Raw genomic sequence first — 26,273 nt, forward strand, 5'->3', positions numbered from 1 at the left:
CAAATAATCAATTAAAATGATGCCATCGCAGTCCCAAAACACCGTGGCCATGAGCTTAGACGCCGATCTTTGAACTTTAAATTTCTTCGGCGGCCTTTCACCCTTTTCGATCCATTGCATAGATTCAGATTTAGACTCCGGATCATTCTGTCTGATCCATGTTCCATCAACAGTAACTATACGAGAACAAACTTCATCTAAACCATCTTCGCAGAATTCTAAAAATGCTTGACAAGATTGAACACGACGTTCTTTATCGAAAGCTGTTAACATTTTCGGCACCCAACGCGCACTAACTTTTTTGTCATGTGCAAATGTTGATCCAATATTTCTCCAACCCTTTTCTTACTAATACCTAAGGTTTCAGATATTTGCCAAACCTTAATTCTCCGATCCTCTAAAACTATTTTTTTTACTTTTTCAAAATTTTGTTCAGTCATAGCCGATAATGCCGATATTGGCCGCCGTGAGCGAGGGTCATCTTCGATCGTCTCCCGTCCAAGTTTAAAAAGTCGACTCCACTTTTTAACACTGGCATAAGAAGGTCCACCGTAAATTATAGCCATTTCCTCAAAAATACTTTCCGGTGATTTCTGACTTTTCGTCAGGAACTTAATTACGGCACGGTGCTCAATTTTTGTAATAGTTATGCGTTGTAGACGAGGATCTCTAGAAAGTGTCGTATGCATAATTGTTAGACCGCAGTTTGACTTCTGATCCTTGTAGTAGGGCTCCTAGGCTACAAGAAACCTGATGTTGCCGGGCTGAAATGTGGTGCCGTTCCCCCCACCACCCCCTTGAAAATCCCCTTTAAAATGTTCATAGTCTTCGACTTCGAGATTCTAATGGTTTTAATTTATTTTAAGTACCTAACTTATTCGTGTTAAAATAAGCTGCTATAACATATACCGTGATATATAGAATAGTTTGACGGAGCTGTTTTTGACGGCCGAGGCTTAGCGAGGTCGTCAAGTAATAAGTTTTAGGAGTAGTTCAAAGATGGACTAGTAAAATAATTTTCACACTACAGGGAAGTTAAATCTATATTGGATAGTTTTAATTGAATATACAGGTAACAAAATGATGATAAAAACCATACAAATTAACCTTTTTGTAAGTTTTAATGTACTTTTTTACCAACTATAATAAACTAACGTAAATCATTACAAGTTTTTACAATTGTTATTTACACACTTACATAGTGATATACAAATATTTGACCGTTTTTTACAGCTGCACGACATAGTGCGGCACTGAGTTTTGTATTTAAATGTCTTAAGTAGCGATTCTGGTAAAGATTTTGTCGTCATTTTCTTTGGGTTCAAGTACACATTATGTTCCTCGTAACCAAATTGGAGAAAATCAATATTTTCAATTATGGGTTCTGAAGCAGATGTCCAGACCTGTACTGAAACTCTTAAACAATGCAGGAATAGTGCATCTGAGGTACATATTATTCGCGACAAATTTATGCTAAAACCTATGTTTTGGGATATAAATTGATGTTGGAGTTCATCAGCTGTTATTTGCTGTTTAGAAATTAGGTACGTGCAAACTTTTTCCAAATTCTGAAATTGCTGTCTAGTTAACAATCCATTACCCAAAGCCATAAGGGCATCCTGCACGAAATAAAGAGTCGCGGCACTTAGCATCTGTTTTTTTAGTACTAATGCGACTGGTGGTATCACAGCCAGTTAGGGAGTGCAGTGCAGGTAGAACATTTTTGATTTCTGACCGCACATTAAACATATATCATTTGTCAAATTACCTTCAATTTTTCTCAAAGATCGGCGGGCATCGCGACAAAGTATAGTACTCGATTCTTTGCCTTGTTCTTCTGTATACAATGCTATTTCTCGACGACGCACTTTTTCCTCGCTTGTGTAGCTCGCCATACAGTTTCTGTGCCTTGAAAAGCATTGTACATTGGTTTCAGGGTCGAAAAGCTCATCGAATTTTAAACTTACTTTATCTTGACGACGACTTGCTGCATTTTTTATGGTCACATACGTCTCGGGTTGCGGATCGATCACTAAATGTCCTGATGAATCACAAAACAAACACGCCAAGTCATTGGGTCTCTTTCTTTTTAAATTCACTATTTCGAGTGCCAATTTTTTTCACTAATGACATTAAAACACGCATACATTTCACACAACAAAACTTTTGACTATATCCCGTCATGTTGTTTTTTCTTCTTCAGCCGGTAAATTTTAAATAACAAGTTCATTTCTAATTCAGTTACTTATTAAATACAAACAATAAATTAAATAATTACTTACTTAAAGTGAGTTTTAGCATCATAATTATCGTGACAATTATATTATTACCACTTCATAAGTAGTGAAATTTCTCTCATAAATTGTGTTTATAATATTATCAGTAAAAAAAGAGCGCTCCACCCATTTTTGACTATTTTATTATATTATAATAACGTCGTATAAACAGTAGTGGACCAGAAGAAATTATTTGAAATACTTAAAGAAAAACTTACGAAAAGGTTGATCTGTATGGTTTTTATCATCATTTTGCTAGCTGTATATTCAATAAAAACTATCCAATATAGATTTAACTTCCCTGAAATGTGAAAATTATTTTACTAGTACTCGCAAAGCCTCGGCCGTCAAAAACAGCTCCGTCAAACTATTCTATATATCACGGACATCACGGTATATGTTATAGCTGCTTATTTTAACACGAATGAGTTATTAAAAATAAATTAAAACCATTAGAATCTCGAAGACTAGAGTCTGGCTACTGAAATATTACACAAATGTTTGGCGGGAAATTCAAAAAATCTTGGGCTGGGCACACTTTGTGTAGTAGGAATTATAGTTTTGATCCTAGAAATTTTTTTGATTTTCTATGCACACGTAAGGTACCTAAGGATATAAGTTAAATATACGTTGACGTGCACTAAAAGTCAGCTCACATAATTTCTACCACTATGTAAAGTAGAGTCAACAATAAACACATATTCACATATGTTAACACATTCTCACCAAATACCATTGTTTGTTACAAGGCGTAACATTAATCCATCACCAAAAAAAATACATAAGTACTATGCCAAATATGCTAAATGCTAAGTATCAAAATATTTATAGAGCACCAACCTCCTAATTTGTTTACATTTGTTTAGGAGTTGTAAACATTGCAGTTTTTCGTTATATAACGCTACACGTCGACTTCGCACATTGTCGTAATTATTTACGAGCTTAAATAATAGTTTGCGAACTTCACTCAGTATAGACATTATTAATATTATTTAAAATAAACCCATTATAAACCGCAAATAATTTGAATGAATGACATAAATTGACAACTGACTTTTAGCTTTTTTTTAAATAATAGACAATTGGTGATACAACAACGAAATATCTGTCAACAATTTTTGGCTAGCCAGACTCTATGAACATTTTACAGGGAATTTTCAAGGGGGTGGTGGGAGGAACGGTACCACTTTTCAGCCCGGCAACATCAGGTATCTTGTAGCCTAGGAGCCTTACTACAAGGATCAGAAGTCAAACTGCGGTCTAACAATTATGCATACGATACTCTTCTAGAGATCCTGCTCTATTGATAATTCACACATGATAAACTTTATCGTTGAATATTTCGAGACATAATAAAAGAAATATAGATGTTCAAGCAAATCTTATCAGTAGAAAAAGGCGCGAAATTCAAATTTTATATGAGACGATATCCCTTCGCGCCTACATTTTTTAAATTTGCCGCCTTTTTCTACTGACAAGATCTGCTTGACCATACCATGCTTGATATGACTATTGTTTTTATTTATTTTTAACTTTTTAAATTGTCTTTTTAGTGGCCAGTGCTATTAACACATATGCAACCTAGAAATATCTTAGGCTTACAACTTTTCAGTCGCCCCTCGTACGTGCCTATGTCAAAAATTTAAAGGGTCATAAGTACTGTAGAACGTTGTACAATACACGTGCGAAAAGGTAATTCGCAACTCGTGTCTATTTAAAACACTCCCTTCGGTCTTGTTTCAATTTATCGCCACTCGTTGCGAATTTCCTACTTTTCACTTTACAACACAACACACACAGAACACTTGTATCGTAATGTACTATTAAGTGCACGATATTTAAGCATAATATTTTGAAGAAACTTTTTATTCAATGTAGCATTTGGCTGTTGAACTTCTATAGTTTAAATTATCTTTTCTCAAACATGCAATGAAATATTGATGTTATGTTCCTTATAATAGGCTGCGAAGTATGACGTTTCAGGTGCGGCTAGGACAAAAGGTCGTTAATGGAATTTCATACACATCTTGCAGGCCTAGGCCGGCAAAGTCCTCTTTTTTAATTTTCATTTCACAGATATTTGTGACACAGCATCGTGGCATTCATCCATTAAAAAAAACTAGAGGCAGTATTTGCTTTATGGTTCGTAATGAGACTCTGCCACTACGCCTATAAAAAAAAATCAATAAACAATGTTTGCTATAATTTGCAGTTTTATTTGTATAAAATCAACATGAACTTAATAAATAATACATTCTATAATTTTATAATTTTAAATTATAAATTTAACTACACAAATAAAAACATTTAAAATATTTCATCTAAACTTTAGCGGTAAAAAGGTCTACTCAAACACGCGTAGTAATATTTTTTAAATTGTTATGGAGGTAAAGTTGAAAAATATTCATTCTGTTTTATTGGATTTATGGTGCGTTGTTGATTTTTTGACCTTAATATGAGTTCCGACGAAATAATGAAATTAATATTAATTGTAATCGTAGGTGTTGGAATTGGCAGCGTAAGCAGAATTTATTTTAATAACTTGCTGCCTCTGCCGCCAAGTCAAAGACGAAGTATGTATATGGTTGCTTATGGCAATTTTATTATTTGAGAAACTAAGAAAAATGGCTTACAGTTTATTAGAAACAGTTTTGTGGCATATTTTAAATGAATGTAACTACGAATTCGTCAACACTGTGGAAATTATACTTATTTACTCCATGCATAAAGCAACGATGTATGTGAAACATGATATCAACGTGAAAGACTATGTACCTATGTAGACGGATACAAGGCGAAAAAATCAAAGATACATGAAAATATACGGGTAGTAAAAATACACGACTCGTGTAAAACATACGCGTGATAATGATATAGGTACGTGTTGGTTATATTTTGGGTGTAGTTTACTTTTAGTTTTTTCTATAAATAAAACTTGGGTTTCGTGGATTTTTTATTTTATTTATTTCATTGCATGTTTGAGAAAAGCACTATACATACCTCGGCGGGAAATGGGGTTGCCCGCGCTCAGACCTATCCGGCCTCGCTTCGCTCGGCCGTCTATATGTCTTCGGCCGGCAACCCCTTTCGTCCCGGCCTCTGTAGTAATGTACTATTAACAAAAAAAAAGAGAGCAGCTACTAAACAGATTTCAACTCTGGTGAACTACACTATCTTTTAACATGTTTCTATTTCTCCATTTTTGGGCCAATATAAAAGAAGCTGCGAAATAATGCGGCTTTGTTTACAGATTTCTAGCAACAAAGTATTTATGTATGTCTATGCCTGTTTGGGTTACTAAGGTTAAAGTGTTTTTAAGGTTCCATACCTCAACGGAAAAGGCGAAATCCTTATAGGATCACTCTTGTCTCTGTCTGTCTGTCCTTCTATCACAACCGATTTGTTGCGAAACTACTGGACGGACCGAGTTGAAATTCGGTACTCATTTATGTAAGTCGATGTTCCCTCCCCCTTATATATATATAGATCCGAAACTAATCCGAGGCCTAAAATTTAGAAAAAAAAACATAAAATATAGGTCTACACCCGTAAATCACAGGAAAACCTATAATAAGGCCAAGCATGAATTGATCCTACGACAAAAAAATAAATGCTTTGTATAAAATTCTGAGTCCGTCTCACACTTGGCCAGGTTTTTTAGATTGCTATCGTGATCAAGATGCGTTCATTTTGTAAGGCTCGCCGGCTCTAATGGTTGTACCTCATGAATCATACAAAAAAGACCTAAGAGTGTGTTTTGCTATTTCCATGACCAGCATTTTATTTGTTGGTGTTATACAGGGTGGATTTTCTTTGTGGGTGAGTGAGGGCAGCTACCAGATCCCTTCCTGCTACGCGAAAACGGTCTTAGAAGAGCTTCTCTCGATTTTAAATTAATGAAGATTGGCGTATATATCTTGGAAAAAACATACAGGGTGCGAGTAAAAGGTCATTTTTACAAACTTTTTTTGATGCCGTTGTATGGGACCAGAAACATTTTCCGGCTAGAAAACCCACAAATCTTGGAAAGCTTTTTCCAAATACAATTTGCATGAAAATGGAAACTTATATTTTTCACATGTTATTTTTTATGCCAATCGATTCCATTCCTAACCAGTATATATCAATAGTTTCCTAGGGGTCAACTTAAGGTAATGTACTAAAGAGCCACAAATTAAACCAATACTTTTTCCATACATTTACCATTGGAGAAAACGTTTTTAGAAATTAGGTGTTCAAAGTGGTAGCCGTCTCGTTGAACACACAGTTCAGCTCTATTTTTTCACTTCCTTCGTTGTTGCGGCTAACAGAGGATGAATGCCAGTCAAAATGGTATGAATCGCATTTTGTAATTCTTCGACATTGGCGTATTTTTGTGGCGTGTACACTTCGTTTTTAAGGTCAGGGCTACGAGGTGGCCATTGTATGGGTCCGTGTGTCCCTATCCACTGAGTGCCGAATATCTGGTATAATTCTTTCGAGTATTGCGGCTGTTGTGTGGAGGGAGGTGCTCCATCTTGTTGAAAGAAAATTCTTGTTCGAAGAGCAAGCGGCATTTCGTCCAATTGATATTCAAGACTTTCCAATATTACAGTTATAAATTTCGGAGTTTAGTGTGCCTTGATAAAATCTTATCATTACTACGCGATTGCCCATTTAACCGCACCAGCAGTTAAAAGAAATTCGAAGCTGGTTATGGCTGTCGTAACTATGAAGGGGATTTTCTGTTGCCGAATAGTGATTGTTTCGTCTGTTGTAGGTACATAAAAAGAAAGAAAAGAAATTTATCTGACCATAAAATAAGGCGTAGGAAACGACGATCGGCCAACGCCCTTACTCTAAGCCAACTACAAAAAACGCTTCGGCGCATGTTATCTCCGCCATGTAATGATACTAATGATTGAACTATTCGGCCATTTCGGTAACCCGAACTTCAAATTTTTTAAACTGAAGAATGACTTAAGTTGCAGTGGGTTCAGAAAACGGAATTTTTAAAAAGCCGTAGCTCTTTTTGGATCACAATACGGCTGCCATAAATTTAATTAGCAATCTTGAAGCCTTTTTGACTTTTGCTCGATAGAAAAAAATCACGAACATAGGTCTAAAACGTCAACAAAAAATCACGAACATAGGTGTAATGGGTGGTTTGAAAATGTGATGTCTACCCCAAACTTTTTCATATACTTTTCGTCGGGTAGTTACACAAATCTCTGTTTTGACATTTTGCTGGGACATCAGTTAGCCGCGGCCACGACCAGTGAAACCTGTGTCGAAACGTTGGTAAATAAAGGTAATAAAGACGACATTTTTACCTAGAAGCGGGTCATTTTGTTCGATGGCAAAATTGTGAAGCACTGCCAGGGCGATGACTGTAGTCTTCACGTTTCTGAGATCTACAGACATGCCCTGCAGCAAACACCGAAACCGCGCCTTCCAGACGCCGAATCAGCGCTCGACGGTGTTGTGCGTTGCGATTTGGGCTTCGTTATATCGCTGTTCAGCAGCGGTTTGAAGCCTCAAGATGGGCGTCAGGTAGGGCTCCAATTTGTAGCCGGAATCGCCTAGGAGCCTCTTACTCCTGAACTCGCCCGCCTCAAACCGCTCTTCGAGCGAGGACTCATGAAAAATACGGGCTTAGTGGGTGCTGCCGCGCCATCTTGCAACAATACAGTATAGTTGATGCGCAGGTCGGCATCACATGTGAGCTGGTAATAATGAAAAATATAATTAGTATTATGGGTCTATATTAATTCGCATAACGTAATACTCCAAACACAAATTGGCATAACATATATTACGCATAACTTTTAAATCGCCTAACATTATTCCGCATAACAAAATACGCATAATGTTAATGCGCATAACGTAAATTGTAATAATGATAACTTGGGATAAATGTAATAAGCATAACGTTACTTTGCATAATTATTAATTGGTATAAATGTAAAAGGAAGAAAAATATTGTTGTCACCATAAAGCGGTATTTGGAAGCAATTGCAGCCAATTTAAGTTTAGTTTGGACGAACGGATGGTTTTTCTATCGAACGGATTTATAGGTATAGGTTCTATTTACAAGTTATACTTAGGTACTGACAAATGTAATTTTGATTGTAAGGCTTGTTTAAGAAATAAAGTAGCCATAGAAAAATGTAAATAAATCTTTTGAACTGATGCTAAATAGGCCCAAAATATTGGAGGATGTGCAAGTTTCCTATATAAGGGCAAAATTCGCATCGTAACGCACTCCTGTCGGTAGACATCTCCGTTGATTGTGCCGGTAGTCAAAAAGCTCGAACTCTCAAGCCCGCATGAGCAAATAGCTTGCCATACTTACTAAGATATAAGGGGCGAATTTTTCAAAAGCCACGGACTTATGTTCTTCCGAAATATCCTCGCCATCAACACATGTATAAAACTGAGGCCCCGGTAAGATTCTCATATCTTTTTTTACACATAGGTTTCGTCATCCATTAAAATGCATCGGCGCGATTTTGAGTTAAAAATTTGTTCAAAGTTTTAGCTCGAGCTTTCGCTCTTTCGAGCTGGGCAGGGGTTTTTTTGGGATTTTTTGTTTCTTACTGGTCTGTAAATTATTTCTATTTTTAGCATTTTGCACGTTTCCAACCGAAGTCTTAAGCTTTTTGGCTACGTCTCAGGTAGAGGTCGATGGATTTTGGCAGAACAAGTCAACTATTGCCGCGTCTAATTTTGGCTTAACGCAGTCTTTTTTGCGGCCGTGACCTGGCAGATCACCTAGCATATTAAACTGCCCAAACTTATTTATAACTTTTCGCACATCGTCTTTGGATATTTTATATCGTTTTACCAGTTATCGCATCGAAATACCCTTTTCTGTACAATAGGCGACTATAATTAGTTGACGAATATTTTCATTTATTCTCGGTATTTTGATTTTATTTACTCAATGACAACTAATATATTTTTTTCTTAAACTTGATCATACTTATTTTGGAATGGCAGGTAGTAGCATTGCAAAAAGTTTCTATATAAGAAGACTCAACTTTAGGTGTCTACTTTTTTCCGTGAACAAGCCTTATAGATAAAGCGTTTATTTGATTGCTGCAAATACACACAATTTACAAAAAAAGTATATATATATTGTTTTATTTATTTAATTAGATCTGAGGAGATAATTATTTTATATTATAGGACTATTAGAAAAAAAAACCTAATAGAATAGAATTTTCTATTCTAATAAACATCGAAGACTAAGGCGAAGGCTAGCCTTCTGAACCTAACCTAACCGAGTTGGTTTTGCCCTGATCCATCTAATTCGCTCGCTTTATAAAATTATGCTAATTCATTTTGTGACAGTTAAAGTTATAGTTAATAATGTTAGGCATATTTCAATTATGCGTATTCATTATTATTTATTATGCGCAATAAGTATTATCCTTTTTTCTTATTATGCCTGTTGAATGTTATGAACAATTATGTTATGCCAAATCTGTTATGCAAATTATATTAAGTATGACATTTAATGTTAGGCGTATTAAGGGGCACCCTAGTATTATCAATTTACCAATATTGTGTTATGTAGGTAGGTAGGTGATTACTGATTACATTACAAAATAGAATGCCAAGTAAATAAGCATTTTGTAACAAGTAGGTAGGTATTATATAGTAGCTATATAAGCATTACAGGTATTCACCTGGATGTTTAGGGAATAATACCCCTTTCTATTTATGTAATACCGCGCATCGTTGCCCCGTGTTCTTTAATCCGTACATGTGTGCAGTCAATACATACACCCAATGATGGTGGGAAATACCCGCAAAGCGAAGAACCGCCGACACACTTCTTCCCTGTCAGCTGCAGTACAGGGCATTTTGATGTAGTGAGCAAAGTGCTTGGCCAGTGCTTGCGCCACTGCCGCACACTCCCTGCTCACCGTCGGCTGCAAAAGCCCGTGCAGCTCTGCAGCATCATCTTGGGCCTGATAATTATGATTTTGTGAGCATAAAATGTTTTTAGCATATTATGTTTTATAGCAGCTAATAGTTAAGAAAGATACTTCTTTGCGTCCCCAACACCTTCTAGCAGTCAAAACCTGCAGCTCTGGTGCCAAGCCGGCGCCTCTTTTGTCTTTCATCAGGTCCGCTCTTACTAATTCTACTATGAAATGTACAGTACAGTATGTACAGTCGAGGACATAAATATGTATACATTTTTTCACCTTATTTCAATGGGTTAAGGTGAAGAAATGTATACATATTTATGTCCTCGACTGTACGTAGGTACAGTAGTAAATGATCTTTTGCTTTTCAAAGTTTATTACCTATTACTTCTTCAATTTTGTCATTAACTTCAATGACATCGGGTTTTCTTCTAAAAAACTCATTGTTTCTTAAATTGTCGATGTCTTTTCTGATCAATATTTGTACTCGTAATATTACCAGAAGTTGAATTATATTTGGTTTCGGTTTCAGCAGGTTATTAACTTTGCTGTGCCAACCTTCGATAGCATTATTCGTGCGGTTTATTTGTTTGTAGCGGGTCCACCTACCAAAGTAAATTGATTTTGGGTCCATCCATGTGTCGAAAAAAATGTTTATGCTTTTTAGGGTTCCGTTGTCAACTAGGAACCCTTATAGTTTGGCTATGTCCGTCTGTCTCTCTGTCCGAGGCTTTGCTCCGTGATCGTTAGTGCTAGGAAGCTACAAGTTGGCATGAATAAATCAAATAATAAATCAAAAAATCCAACAAAGTCGTACAATAAAATCTAAAAAAAAAAATATGATAGCTCTACACGTAAGGTGGGGATGGATTTTTTTTTTCGTTTCAACTCTACAGTGTGGGGTATTGTTGGATAGATCCATAAAAACGAATAGGGAACTTCAACAAACATTTTAGATGAAGTGAATATGGGTCCAAAAAATATGAAAAAGCTCGTAGAAATAGAGCTTAAGATAGACACTGAAAACTATAGCAAACATGATCAGTTTAGCCGTTTTTGAGTTATCTCAAAACTGAGAGCTTGAAAAATTGCTATGTGGAGTTTCTCCGCGCTGCAGCTCATTGAGATCGGTTTCGCTTTGCCGCTCCATGTATTCAAGTCAAGTTCTATTTCGGCCTGTGCGTACGATGATAGTTGTTTTCTTTTCACATTGCATTTCATTTTTTTCCCAGTCGGTACCGGGCTTCGATAACTCATCTTTTATAAGTCTTAAAATGTTTTGTTTTTTGAGGGCCACCGTAATATAATAATATTATTACTCTCCCAAAGGGATGGTACCACGGTTAAGCGATAACCATCCCTTTCCAACGTTTGGACTATCTTTAAAGGCAAATTCTGTAAAAAAATAAATCATATACTTTATATAATTTATACCGCCACAGATGTAAACGACCGTGGTCACTCGATTTAAACGATTTCTCATCGCAAAATATTATTTTTGCCAAAATTTAATCGTGCAATTTAATGAGCTTCCGTTAAAGCTATTTTATAGTGCTTGTTTACAAGAAACACGACAATTGTCACGAAATTCCGACAGAACTCAATGTCCTGTCAAGAATTACTCAAAATTCTTTTATTTTAATATTGTGTCAATTTGTCATTAGCTTCGCAAAATAAGTACCTATTTATTGGCAATATAATGGAGTTTATTTTTAATTAAAATGTTTGGTGGCAAACAAGTACACTGCCCGTCCGATGGTAAGCGGTTACCGTAGCCTATAGAGGCGTCAGTAACAGCGATGTCGAGAACTGTCGCACCTGTCAGCGTGGTGAAATAGGGGCCTGGTCATGAAGAAAAGATGTATTGAGATGTATTATAGGTACTAAATACTAATCATACATAAAACATCTGTACAACTTTTTAGACATGTGTCGTGACTGTACCTGTATTTTTAATATCGTCGTTTATTCTTTAACGTATGCCATTTTCAAAGTACCGTTTCCATCCAAGAGCTCAGCTAAATATGAAATAGCTTGCCCTAACTGGTAGCTACCGGTGAACAATAGCTTTTTCACCTCAGCAGCTCGAACAAGGGTACTTTGCTTCTTAACAACAGTGAGCAAAATGCGATTTTGCTCACTGAGTGAGACAAAATGACATTCAAGTGACCTTTATAGTGAAATGTCATTTCAACATGCGGGGTCTAATACAAGTTCGATATACTTGGGTTCTATTATCTCTGTCCCTCTAGGTATGTTCTCACTGCTTAGGGTAAAAATTTTGTGTACTACACGAGATCAAAGTTATTTACATCTCGTGCGCTTTTGAATCCCTTACTAAGCTCAAGATTCTAAATTAGATTCACTCGCTACGCTCGTGAATCTATTATAGAATCTTTCGCTTGCACGGGACTCAAAATAAGCACTCGAAGAAATATCAAACTTTGATCTCTTGTTGTACAAATAACTATAGTTCAGGCTCCGATAACTGAGGGAAATCGGTAATGTCATTGGACGTGAACATTTGAAAGGGTAGTTTCTTTCGCATCCAGCCTTTTTATTCTACTTCCGGTGCTATACGGTTTTCGGAATAGTTTTTCGATTTCATTTGTTCATAAATCAAAATCATTAGACATTGTGAATGTCAGTCGTTAACGGTTTACCAAAAAGATTTACTAGATATGAAGCAATTCTACAGGGTGACCTTAGCCATAGCCATTGGACAAAGCCTGAAATGCCACGTAGGGTTACTTCTCAGGAATGCTCTAACGTTAATTTTTTTTTAATTAGAACAATAGATAAAAAATAAAAAATTTCATACAAAAGTTATTTTCAATAATCGACAACAAAAAGAAACATTCCTGTATTAATCATTGCTAGTGTTATTGACAAAAGCGTATTAGTGTGTGTGACACATCAGCATCACGTCCTGACGTTATGTGTCACTGTTGCACTGGCAACGCAATGCGTTTGTATGTGTGTGTCTGTGTTGACTGACACCTGCCATGTGACAAGAATCAATTTTAAGATTTTTAAAATTTCAGTTTAAGGTATTAGGTTTGGTGTGGTACAGTCACCTGCAATAATATGTTACACAAAGAAGGCCGCAAAAATATCTGACACGAGCTTATTTGTAGAGCCATAATAAGAGCGTGTCACAAATATATTTGCGGCCTTCGAAGAGTAAAATATTATTGCAGGTTACTGTACTTAGTTAGGTTCAATTTATCTGAGTTTGATTGAAGTGAAGCGACTAGCTATGTACTTATGCACCTAAGTAGGTAACTGCAGTGAGCAGCAATAGGTGCTAAGCGGGCGAGGTGTGCAAAATGATCTTGACGCGACTTTATTGTTAAGAGAATAAGAGCGCGTCAAGATAATTTTGAACACCTCGCCCGCACCTCGCTCGTCCAAATCGCCCTATCCACCGGTCTTCAAACATCTGATTTAAACGGTTTCTTGCCTCTACAACTGAATGTGCCGGTGCTCCATCTAGCTGGAACCACACGCAGCGGAATCTGTCAAGACAGATGCCGTCCAAGTAATCGGAAACAGGCCCGTTTAATAACTCCAAAAATCGACCACGATTTAGCGTTCCGTCAATAAATATTAGGCCGATAATGTTATGACCATGAATACCGGCCCAAACATTCAATGAAAACCGGTATTGATGAGCAGACTCACGGCACGTATGTGGGTTTCGTAAACTCCAATGGTGGTAATTGTGACGGTTCCACATGCCATTTCGCGTAAATGTGCTTTCATCCGTCCAAACCACATCATTAAGAAATCCAGGAGTTGCCACGATTTTTCCTGCAGCCATCGACAATACTCAAACCTTACTGGTTTATCGCGAGGCAGGAGTGCTTGCACCTTACAAACCTTAAAAGGGTGCCATTTTTCCCGTTTCAAGACCGAATGTACAGTCACCTGCAATAATATGTTACTCTTCGAAGGCCGCAAAAATATCTGACACGATGTTATTTGTAGAACCATAAGAGCGTGTCACATATTTTTGCGGCCTTCGAAGAGTAACATATTATTGCAGGTGACTGTACATCATTTCGGTGGATGTTAAACAGACGTTCTGCTCGTCGTAAACTAGATGTTGGAACACGTCTAAAATGTTCAAGGATTAGATTTTCTTGTCCAACCGGTAATTGACGAACAATTACGCCTTCACGGTCAGTTCTTGGGTCCACTCGCCGATTGTTTCGAATTCTTTCTAAGGCTCTTGTTATAGTTAGTACGAGTGTTAGTAGGACATGGTCTATTTGCTCCGAATCTTTCTCTGTACGTTCTTAACGCGAGGTTAGCATTTTGGTGACACTCACCGTAAATTAATATCATATTGACATAGTCGTTAGCTAACGGAATGCCATTTTAACCAAATAATAAAGAATTAAATTAATTGTTCGAATATTTTCGCCAATTATGACATTAATTGTCAAAAGTCCGAATCTTGGAACCCTTGTAACAGAACTTAGTAACCGACTAGGTATATGCTAGTAACTACTTGTTCGATAATGTTTTTTTTTGACATGACGCACGATGATTTATGCAAATATTTTTATATGTGTTTTCAGGGCCGGATTAAGCATGTCGGGGCCCCTAGGCAGTGTGAGGCTCGGGGCCTCCTACAGTCAATTCTGCACACAGCATATTCAGTACAGGGAAATAAGTTTGCGTTTTTAATTTCAATCTTCAGGCGTCAGCCGAGCCGATCCAAATCGAACGAAGTCTTTTTCGCTCTTATTGCGTGGACATTTATACTATCGGTTTTTGTCCGCGTCGCGTCAAGTATGCGGCTTAAGGCCAATTCCCAGTGGAATACCAAAGATGTGAGCAAAGATGTACCTCTAATGGCAAATTTTAAGCGAGGCTAAAGGCTAAGTTAAACTATTGCCGCAAAGTTGATTTTCTCAATAGTTAATATTTTGCGAGGCTGAACAGCGATTGTCCGACCATAAGACCTAACGCCGAGCCACATGATTAGAATCAACCTAATAATAAATAATTTCCATATGTTAAAATTACTAGAGTTAGACCAAGTTAAGCCTGCAACAATTTTGATAGCACTCGCAGTGTAAGTGTTATTTTAAACGTCAAAACTTCTATGAAATTATGACGTAAGTATAAATAACACTTGCACTGCGTATGCTATGAAAATCATTGCAGACTTTTCTTGGTCTAACTCTATTCGTTCACCAGTCAAGCTAACATGTAGATAATACAGGGTCAAGTAAAGTAGCAAAAATATACGCGAGCGCAGCGAGCGCGAAATTTTTGGTAACAATATCGCAAATTGTCAAAGCGTGTTAAAGGCCGGGTATCGAATGTATCGATCTTCATCTGGGACTAAAAGTCCGAAGTGCCCCAGTGAGGCGAGCTTTCATGCGAAGTCAAAGCCGTGCTTCATCATCATCAGGCTTCAGGATAAATAGTTGAGCACAAACACGAACCAATGTCCTTTGTATTAAAAAGCAAGACCGCAGTCCGAGTTTCGCGCAGCGAGGCCAAAGGCTAAGCTGAAGTAGGAGATGTGGAACACAAACCATTGGTAAATTGAGGTAAAAAGTGAGGCTGAAGGTCGAGCATTCCTATGAAAAACTGGGGACACGTTCGTCTTCTTTCTTTGTTTTAATCAATAGTCCTCGTGATTCTGAATCGAAATAACCCAAAAGTTGTTGGTTGTTCGAAAAAAGTGGACCATTTTTCTTGAAAGCCCCTATTATTATAACTTTACAACAGGTACTAAACTGGGTAGGTAATTTAAAGAATGGTTAAAAAAAGCAATAACAAAGCTTACTCATTATTATAAGAATAAAAAAATTACCCATGAATTTTGAGCGTATGGAACAAAATTTTATTTGGTGCGCGCTGAGCCGCCGGGGCCCCCTAGCCGAGGCGGGGCCCCTAGGCAGTTGCCTACTTTGACTTAGGGTTAATCCGGCCCTGTGTGTTTTTAGTAGGTGTACCTCGGCGAAAAGTAAAAAAAAATGAGAAGATTTTTTTTAATTTTTTTTTATAATGATATATAAGGACATGATGCAGGTTAAAAATATGCATTATGTAGTCTATTTTATTGTTGTCAAATATAATTTTGTTTGGTTAATCTAACTTGAACAGTTTACAAAATATGACACTTTCAATGATACACTGATTATTTTACATTATCCTGAATAACACGAAAACAAAAGAAGATCGAGGACTGATATTAAGCATAGAGTGTTCTTAGGACCTGCCAGTACACCACCTGAAAGAATAACCAAATCCGTCGTTGGGGGCACTTCTTGTTCGCTTAGCCTGCTAGACCCTTTCTTAAGGTCCTCTGCACCGTTCTTGTGGTAGGCAAGACATTGCTATCTGAAGTTGAAGTTTTTTTTTTCATTATTTTTTAATGTCTTTACATCAGTGGTTCCTAACCCGGGGGTAATTACCCCCGTAGGGGTAAAACTGGTATTTTACGGGGGTAATAAGCTAACCCAATATAACAATACAACAAACGTACACCTTTATTTTTTATTACCATTGGGAGGAGGGGTAAAATCAGGTTCCCTAGTTAGTCATAGGGGTGACCGGACTGAAAAGGTTAGGAACCACTGCTTTACATCATCGCAGTGTTCGATTTCCCTCAAAAAATTTCCCTATGCTGTTAATTGCATAAATCAATCAAGGAATGCATTTGAAATGCAAGACTAGAACACCCAGAAGTCTATTTCCAATACTTTTTTAATAAAAAATAAATTATATTTCATGACCTTGACATCGAAAAATTACTAAATAAATTCTACAAAAGTATCTGATGAAGAAGTCGCTTTTTAATCAATGTAGTTCGATAAAGAAGCCTTTGGCGCATATTTTCTAGTTCTTAGTTTTGGAATTTACCCTCTGGTTACCGAGTAACTCATATAAATAGAGATTTTTTATTTTATTTTTTTCTCCTAAATAACTCAAAAGTGCGACTTGTGACTAGCACTGACAGATTGCTCTTAACTAGGTCAACCACTGGTAAAAAAATCACGTTCCACTATCGCGGCGTTTGGGAGTTATCGAATTTAAAAATACAGTGTTAGGGTTGACCCTCAACTTGACCTTTAATTTTTAGTCAGAATTAATTCAAAATTTTCCTCTATTACAAAACTGTATATTGTTTAGACATACTCCAGGTACATAAATAAAAATACAGGAACACTGGATTGACGGGGGCAAAAGTGCACCAGTGCTAGTGATTAATTAAAAATCGACTAATCGTAAAAAACAATTTTATCCATCATTATCAAAATGGCTAAGTTCTCAACGCTATTACTAGAACGCTTTCACAGTTAAGATGTCTCTTTTGCAAGCTTACTGCGAGTCAGTTAAATGATTTGAAAACGTCATACACAAAAGAAACTATAAAAGAAAATATGCGACACAGTATCAATCCACTTCATGCGTGGATTCGAATTTTAGAGTTTCTATTACATCTGAGTTATAAAAACGACCCTTCAGTTCGAAAATGGCGAATCAAGAAAAGTAGCAGGGAAGGCCAAATTGTTGAAGAACGAAAAAAACTTATTCAATCTGAAATAAGAAAAAAGATATTGGTGGACGTAGTAAAACCTAATTCAGGTACAACTAATGATGGAAATTCAGCCCGGACAGCACTATCCGATAAATATCGTGCCATATTTACTGAGATATTAGGTCTTGATGCGTGGTTAATCGACGGATTACATATTATACTTCTCGCCATATCTTGCGAGTATCCTATCGATGCAAAAAAGTTCGGCACTTTTTGCCGTACGCTCGCGGAAAGGTATGTGAAGAAGTCGTCATATGAATGGCATCCGATGACTGTAACGGTACACAAAATTCTAGTACACGGCGAAGAGATCATAGATTCATGTTCTCTTCCTGTTGGTATGCTCTCAGAGCAACCGGCTGAATCGCGCAATAAATTTTGGCGGTCAGATAGGGAACACCATTGCCGGAAAATGAACAGGAGAAAAACTATGATAGATCTCTTTCACCGTGCACTAGAATCATCAGATCCGTTCGTGTCTATGGCACACTACAGACAACGCCAAAAATCGTCCAGTAGGATTAGTCTACCAGAAGCAGTTCGTGAACTTCTGAAGCCGATTCATGAAGAAAACTTACAAGAGGCTGAAGTCGATGATGAAGATCTAGCTAATGATGGATCTTCGTTAATAGACGGTGATGAAAATCCATCCCATGTTGACGACTGCACGTTAGTTCTCGAAAATGTAAATGATTTGTATGAGCCACAAAATACATAAAATCTGAGACCAACTTGCGAAAAGAAACTATAACTTGGCTTCTGAATTTCTTTCGTTCTTTTCTGAATTTAATGACTTTATTGTTTAACAAAGTGCACTGCACTTAAAAGTTTCTGCGTGGCCCAATGGTTGACTGGTAGAGAATGCCTTTTGGCAAGTCTGCCATTTGTAATTTCTTGTATTGTGCAATAAAGGTTAAATAAATAAATATAAATAAAGTTTCTTACGTTGTTCCTTAATTTAATTTAATCAGATTTTTTAATTACTCCGACCTTTCATATTTGTTTGACCTTTAAGTAACAATCCTAAAAAGTATAATTTGACCTTTATACGTAACTCCCAAACGCCGCGATAGTGGAAAGTGATTTTTTTACCAGTGGTAGACCTAGTTAAGAGCCATCTTTCAGTTCTAGTTACAAGTCGCACTTTTGAGTTCTTCAGGAGAAAAAAAATGAAATAAAAAATCTGTATTTATATGAATAACTCGGTAAGCAGAGGGTAAATTCCAAAACTAAGAACTAGAAAATATGCGCCAAAGGCTTCTTTATCAAACTACATTGATTAAAAAGCGACTTCTTCATCAGATACTTTTGTAGAATTTATTTAGTAATTTTTCGATGTCAAGCTCATGAAATATAATTTATTTTTTATAAAAAAAAGTATTTGAAATAAACTTCTGGGTGTTCTAGTCTTGCATTTCAAATGCATTCCTTGATTGATTTATGCAATTAACAGCATAGGGAAATTTTTTGAGGGAAATCGAACACTGTGCATCGTCATATTGACCACTCCTTATGAATCAATTGTTAAGAGTGGCCAATTACTATCTAGTGGCCAATAACTATAGACGTCACCCTAATACTCAATTTATAATTAATGATCAGATACATTTTCGTTATGTAAACGTTAATTTATACTTAACATCCTCGTTTCCAATATTTGACTTAGGTACTCACGACTTAGAAATGCTTAGATGTATTAGGTTGTTGTGAATGGATTAGAAATGAATTTTCTGTATTTAGGCCGGGAGGAGGTGGGTGGCTGGTTTTGAGCATTACTGTATTGGATATTTTCGTTTATTTGATTAGGTTCGTTTATATTCTCTCTTTTGCTTGTTTTAGACTCTTCTCTATAGCCCCGGCGACTCTGTTAGATTTTCACTCTCCGTGGCGTTTTAGTGATATTAAATTAGCTCCAGAATCAGCTAATAAAGTTGCAGATGTGCGTTGTAAAGAATGACCATCGCGTAAAGCTATCGCTGTTTGGTAAATTGAGGAAGGTAGGGATTTCCTTAGGAAACTGACATATTGTGTCTCCCTAATATATGGTTATTATATTATAACGTATGATGGTAGGAAATCCTCGAAGGACCTAACCGTTTTTTACAATCAAATTCAACAATAAAACTTTCGTGGTTGTGAAGTTCCTGTTCTCAATTCCGGAACTGATTTTCGATATTGGGTCCCAATTCCGGAAATCCGGATCTGGTTCCGGAATTAAGATTTATCATATTTTTCGCAAATGACGACAAAAAATGTGAAATTCTGATACTTTATTAAAGGAAGTATTGTTTTAAAGGAAATTAATTTAAAGTATGTTTAATCCATCCATTGTTGTGACGTCTTTTCACGTCTTAGGTATTTAAGCACCTTATTACTATGGTCACTTTCATCCACTTATATGATAGGGCGTATTTATATATAAGAAAACTGCGTTTGCTAGCAAACCATTCGGTTAATTATATTAATTAATTCATCAGCGCTTCGGTACGGCTTAGTCATCAGAAAAAAATGGATCATGAAAATTCCAGTTATAATAAAGCTCGGAGTAATCAACAATGGAGCCGCCATTAACAGGCGTTCCCCTCTGTCGAAAATAGGCGGCCAATGGTCAACGACATGTCAACCATATGTATGGACTGACGTTTATCTGACATGACGTACCTATACATTTGATATGCCCCTCCCCCGCAAAAAACGGCAGACTATTTTGTACCGAAAATTTTAGACATGGCGTCTCCGTTGGTTATATCCTCTAAGTAATAAAGTGTACAATAATAACTATGACAGCTCATATGGCTTCTGGTGTTGCCCATGAACGACGGTAACCGCTTAGCTGACCATCAGGCGATTCGTCTGCTCGTTTGCCTCCCATGTAAAAAATATACGTAATGCTGTTAGAAAATTGAATCTTATACCTATAAACGAGCATTTAAAATTTAAATAAATTTATTTATATATTTCGGGCTTCTCGGAAACGGCTCTAACGATTTCGATGAAATTTGCTATATGGGGATTTTTGGGGGCGAAAAATCGATCTAGCTAGGTCTTATCTATGGGAAAACGCGTATTTTTGAGTTTTTATATGTTTTCCGAGTATAGCTCGGTCTCCCAGATATTCTTGTACCTACTAACACAATACCAACCAATCTACGCATGTGTGTATGACAGTTAACGTCGTTTTAGTCTATGTCCCTGCTCATTTATCCTCTCTCTTTGGTATCGACTTTGCCGATGGTCGGACGTGTGCGCTCTCTATTTAGTACGCCGGCCGCACAGGCTTTAGCTTAGTTTTTCTCGTCTCGGATATGGGTGAATATGCTATCGATGCATTCAGTGTAATACCGAGAAAGTGGTGGGGGTAGTTGCTGTGATTTCATAAAGTCGGCAGTACAAACTTTATTTTTATTTTCTTTTAAATAGGTATATCATGTGATGTACGAAATGAAATCACAAATATATAACTACTGTAACAGTTTAAATACTTGGTCTAACAAATTACTTACACGTTCAAAAATTTCATAATCTACAGTTGACTTTCAAGTGCTCTAAATTGAAAATGGCTGAATGGATTAGTCCAAAATACATATCATTGTTGTTTGTTTGGTTGTTTGTACCTGTAGATACCTGATAGACCGACAGGCAAGACAAAATACCTACTTACTTACTATTAATGTCAATTATGTGTTACTTATGAACTAATCATCTTAAACTTTGACAGGTGTTTCGCGGATAATGGCGCTTTTCAATAACTACAACGCACCAATGAACATTCTGCATCATCTGCCCGTCACGAATGACACAGGCCTTTACCAAAACAAGTATGTTTGTTTTGGTAAAGACTGGTACCGATCGCCATCCAGTTTTCACCTGCCTCCCGAGTACCGGATTCGTTTTGTAGCCAGCGAATTTAATGGACAGCTACCGGCACCTTATGCTTCATCACCTAATGGTATTATTTTTTCTATTTACTAGGGATAGATCATTCAGTGGCCTTTCGTATACAGGGAACGATTGAGCTGCCTGACAACATTTGATGATCAAATACATTCTGGAGAACTCATACTTTTTTGCGGGTTCAGTCAGCTTCAATAGTAACGGATGAAACAACGCACCAAAAGTATCTGCCATCCTGGAATACTTTTGGAAGTAGTGCTTCAATGCGCTTTAAAAAGAACTGCCACGGTTTAATTGTTCAATCTACGGAGACATCCCTTTTTGTTAAGTTTTTAGAGGAAGGAAGATTAGAGAATGAAGCCAGTGTTATGAAAAACAAATAAGTATGCCATATTGCCATACGTATGCTACAAAAATTTAATACTCCTGTTTTATTTCCAGCCACCCGTCTCGTTCAACCACATTTCAACGATTTGAATAAAGGTGACAACCGCACGTACCTCATGCCTTCGGAATGCCATTATTTGGTTGATACGGACATTGGACAGCCTAGTGCCTTGCAACCAGCGTACCACCGTAACTCAACGTCCTGGGAAATCGTTGCAAGTCTTCCTATTTTGGATGCTGAGAGATCCCATACAATTTTTAGGGCATTCTATGTTCCGTTTTTATCGAATAAACACAATGTTTACTCGTCATTATACTTGTTAAAAAATAAGATTATTGACAGTTAAACTAGTCATGATATTTAAGTTAGCTTTAGTTATGGGTACTAAGCCTTAACAAGTGAAACTGGTTATTTTGACCAGTCATTACTTATTTAAATTATGTTTCTTCTCTGCTAACAGGAAAAATGGTACAAAAATCAATTGCTGTCATTGTTGTAATTTTAAAGCTACTTTTTTAATACAGGTGCCCAAAAAGTGGTATATAACTGTTTAGCGTTAGCTAAGTTCTGTTTTGCTCCTTTTGCGAACTAGTACTTTTTACTATTCCATTTTTTAGGGTTCCGTACCCGAAGGGTAAAAACGAGACCCTATTACTAAGACTCCGCTGTCCGTCTGTCTGTCACCAGGGGCCTATTTCTCGTACGTTACAAGTCTTGTAATACAAGTGTGTATCTATGGTAACGCTTGTATTTCAATATTTTTTACAAGTTTCCGTTTCACGTAAATGTATAATTGTTACAAGAGCGGGGATAAAAGAGTTTTCACAAGTGTTGTTGTTTCACAAGTTGACAAACACTAGTAGATATTATATACTAAAATAGTAATTTCGTTTCTCAAAAGCTGTACTTTATACTTGTAGCTTGTGACTTATCACGAAATAATGAGGAGTCTCTATAAACTGCTAATATGCGTTTTTGGTAAAAATCGATTAATAAATAAATGAACATATTGCATTTTTAAGATCTCAAACGTGTAAGTTTTGAATGCACTTCGTTAAAATCAGTAATATTATTTAAATTTAGCTTTTATTCTCCAAAAAAAAAACAGTAAACTCATTCGTATGAAATTATTATAATTGGGAAAGAACCAGTAAATGACCAATAACATAATAATTTTGTAACGAATTCACCCGTATTATAAAAAAAAACTGACCCACCCTGAAGCTTGTAAACATTCATAGAGTGACTGACGAAACTGAGTTTGATTTTACACTTGTAATTGATAATTTTGAGAAACGCTTTTCATTACTACTTGTATTATTATACGCTTGTATATTCCGAAAACACAAGTCAGCCATTTTATTTTCCTCTTATTAAGATTATGATGCATAATAGTGACATTAACATTAAGATAACATTTATAATGGCCATTGCATTTCCTTTTTGCATAGTAAACAAACCTATTTTCTAACTTTAGACAGCCGCTTTGTAGCACTTGTAGTAATCATTCCTACGAGAAACAGAATTAAAACACACTTGTACAATGTAATTTTAAATGTAAGCTTGTAGACTTGTGAACTTGTAACGTACGAGAAATAGGCCCCAGGCTGTAACTCATGAACCGTGATAGCTACGAGGGGCGTTCAATAAATAGTGAGAATGAGTATGTTATATACAACTTTTATTAAATGTTATTTTATTTTTCGACATAGTTACCTTTTAGCATAATACACTTAGTATATCTTTTTTCTAAACTTAAAATTCCATTTTTAAAAAAGGTTTTATCTTGAGTATTTAAAAAATCTTGTACTGCAGCGACTACCGCGTCGTGGTCTTCAAATTTCTTGCCTCTTAGGTATTCCTTCAATCTCGGAAATAGGTAGAAATCACTAGGAGCGAGGTCTGGTGAATACGGAGGATGCTTAAGAATATCGAACCCAGCATCACGTATTGCAGCCATTGCAACGGCGGACTTATGTGCCGGTGCATTGTCCTGATGGAGCAACACAATTTTCGAGAGTTTACCTCGCCGTTTTTCACGGATCTCATTGCGCAATGTTGCTATTTGTTTGGCATATAAAGTGCCCGTAATAGTGGCTCCATGCTCGAGATACTCAATCATTACGACCCCTTTATCATCCCAAAAAACAGAGCCCATGACCTTACCGGCAGATGGCCCTACCTTGAATTTCTTCGGAGTTGGAGATGATGGCCTTTTCCATGTCATAGACTGCAGTTTCGTTTCAGGGTCGTAATGATGGAGCCATGTTTCGTCTATTGTTATAAATCACGCCAAAAAAAATTCCCGGTCTAGCTGTATCAGGTCCAAAGCTTCTTGACAAATCTCGACTCTAGTTTATTTTTGCGTGTCAGTAAGCATTCTGGGTACCCAACGCGCTGATACCTTTTTCATACCCAAGCGTTCATGTAAAATATTATGCACGCTCCCCGTTGAAATCTTTACATTTTCAGCAATAAAACGAACCGTGACACGACGATCCGCCAAAACTAAGTTTTCGACTTTTTTCACAATTTCTTCAGTTACTGCTGTAGTAGGGCGTCCAGAGCGGGGGTCATTCATGGTCGATGTTCTTCCACGTCTAAATTCGGCGCACCAACGTGCGACTATCGAATACGGAGGAGCATTAGACCTTAAAGTGTCCCCTAAATCTAAATTGACTTGGTCCGTAGAAAAAAAATTCAAACAAGTATTTGATAACGGCGAGCAGTTCAATTTTTTTCATTTTCGCTAACGTACTCAATAGCATCGCAAAGAAATAGCCGTATTTTTTTTTAAACAAAAAACAGTTTCGTTTTTTTTTTCATGGCAATCAGCTAGGTAAATTAGCTTTACTGGCCAGTATTTACTTTCCTAATATTTAAAGAGTTTGCATATCATTCTCATTATATATTGAACGCCCCTCGTAGACAGTTGAAATTTTCACAGATGATGTATTTCTGTTGTCCCTATAACAACAAATACTAAAAACAAAATAAAATAAATATTTAAGTGGGGCTTCCATACAACAAACGTGATTTTTTGCCGTTTTTTGCGCAATGGTACGCAACCCTTCGTGCGCGAGTCCGACTTGCATTTGGCCGGTTTTATTTTAAATTTATTTCTTGTCCATAAAGGTACATCAACACCAAAGAGTTTGAATGTTAAAAACTTTAGGTAGGTGCATTATTTTTTATTTCGACATTTGACAATTGTTACGTGTATACAAAAATCAATTTTACATGACAAACTATACATTTATTTGTTATTATTTAAATAAAAAGTTATAAAAGTACCATTATATATTATATTTCAATAAATAAGTTTTTGATTTCCTTTTTGGCTAAACGAGATTACCTAACATTGCCAAGTTGGCTGTCGTGAATCGAAATAAAGAAAAATTAAAATGTAAAATAGATACATCGGCCGCTATGTTCGCTCAGAATGTAATTGTTATTGTTATATTTTTGTACCTACCTAATAATCATACATCGTTATCGCGGGAGCAAAAACAAGCCTGTCACAGAACACATGTAACTGAACGTCCGTTTTGTAAAAGTGGTATATTCTGCCTACACATTTTAAACCTCTAAGATGTTCTTCATATCTAGCATGAAGTTTTCGCAGGAAAAGGTCAATTAAACTCGTATTTCACTATGTAAATGCCTACCTATAAGTCAACATGTCAACTTGAAAACCAAGTTACCAATGTATTTAATTTTTTATATCAGTATTTACTTCTTAAAGTATTTTATGTGATTTTAGTAATAGATGACCACACTTTTATTTAAATTCGATTCTGCTACATTTTGAGCCGATAGGTACATAAGAACGTAACTCAATAGGAATGTCACTTCTGTTATTATTTATTTGTCATAATCTTTCACTACTGTCAAATCGTTGATGATCCCGCGATAACGATGTATGCTAATAATCATCGCTAAAAATAATATAAAGACTGTATTGTTAAGTATAGGGACAGATTAAACCTGGTCTAACTGTTGGCATGTGTATTATTTTGTATTACTATGTTCTAAGAGTTTGATTTAAGAAGGTTTGACATTTATTTTATTTTAGGGACTTTATGGTGCTTTTAATACCGTATAGCAAATACAGTCCGGACAAGCCTATCGAGCTGAATTTGAGACTATTTCACCGACTCTTTGGTACGATTTAAAGTAACAACAGGTTAATAGGCTGCCAAAACATGTTATCTAAGTGTCCTCTTCAT

General features: G+C 36.5%; 1 protein-coding gene and 1 pseudogene across 2 annotated transcripts in view; one reads left to right on the forward strand and one right to left on the reverse strand.

The window, feature by feature from the left end:
• Nucleotides 1-25,935, forward strand: part of LOC134804957 (alpha-1,2-mannosyltransferase ALG9) — a 38,404-nt gene extending 12,469 nt beyond the window's left edge. The window contains exons 8-10 of one of the 2 annotated variants that reach the window (XR_010146214.1): nucleotides 21,481-21,711; nucleotides 22,098-25,718; nucleotides 25,888-25,935. Coding sequence is in view for 1 of the 2 variants with exons in the window: in XM_063778251.1 (XP_063634321.1) it covers nucleotides 21,481-21,711; nucleotides 22,098-22,390 (524 nt within the window). In the remaining variant the exon portion in view is untranslated. The other variant, XM_063778251.1, reaches the window with a different exon arrangement.
• LOC134805081 (putative nuclease HARBI1) lies at nucleotides 7,515-13,939 on the reverse strand (annotated as a pseudogene).
• Nucleotides 25,936-26,273: the final 338 nt, after the last annotated feature.

Source organism: Cydia splendana, chromosome Z, assembly GCF_910591565.1.
Source record: "Cydia splendana chromosome Z, ilCydSple1.2, whole genome shotgun sequence".
Taxonomy (NCBI): Eukaryota; Metazoa; Arthropoda; class Insecta; order Lepidoptera; family Tortricidae; genus Cydia; species Cydia splendana.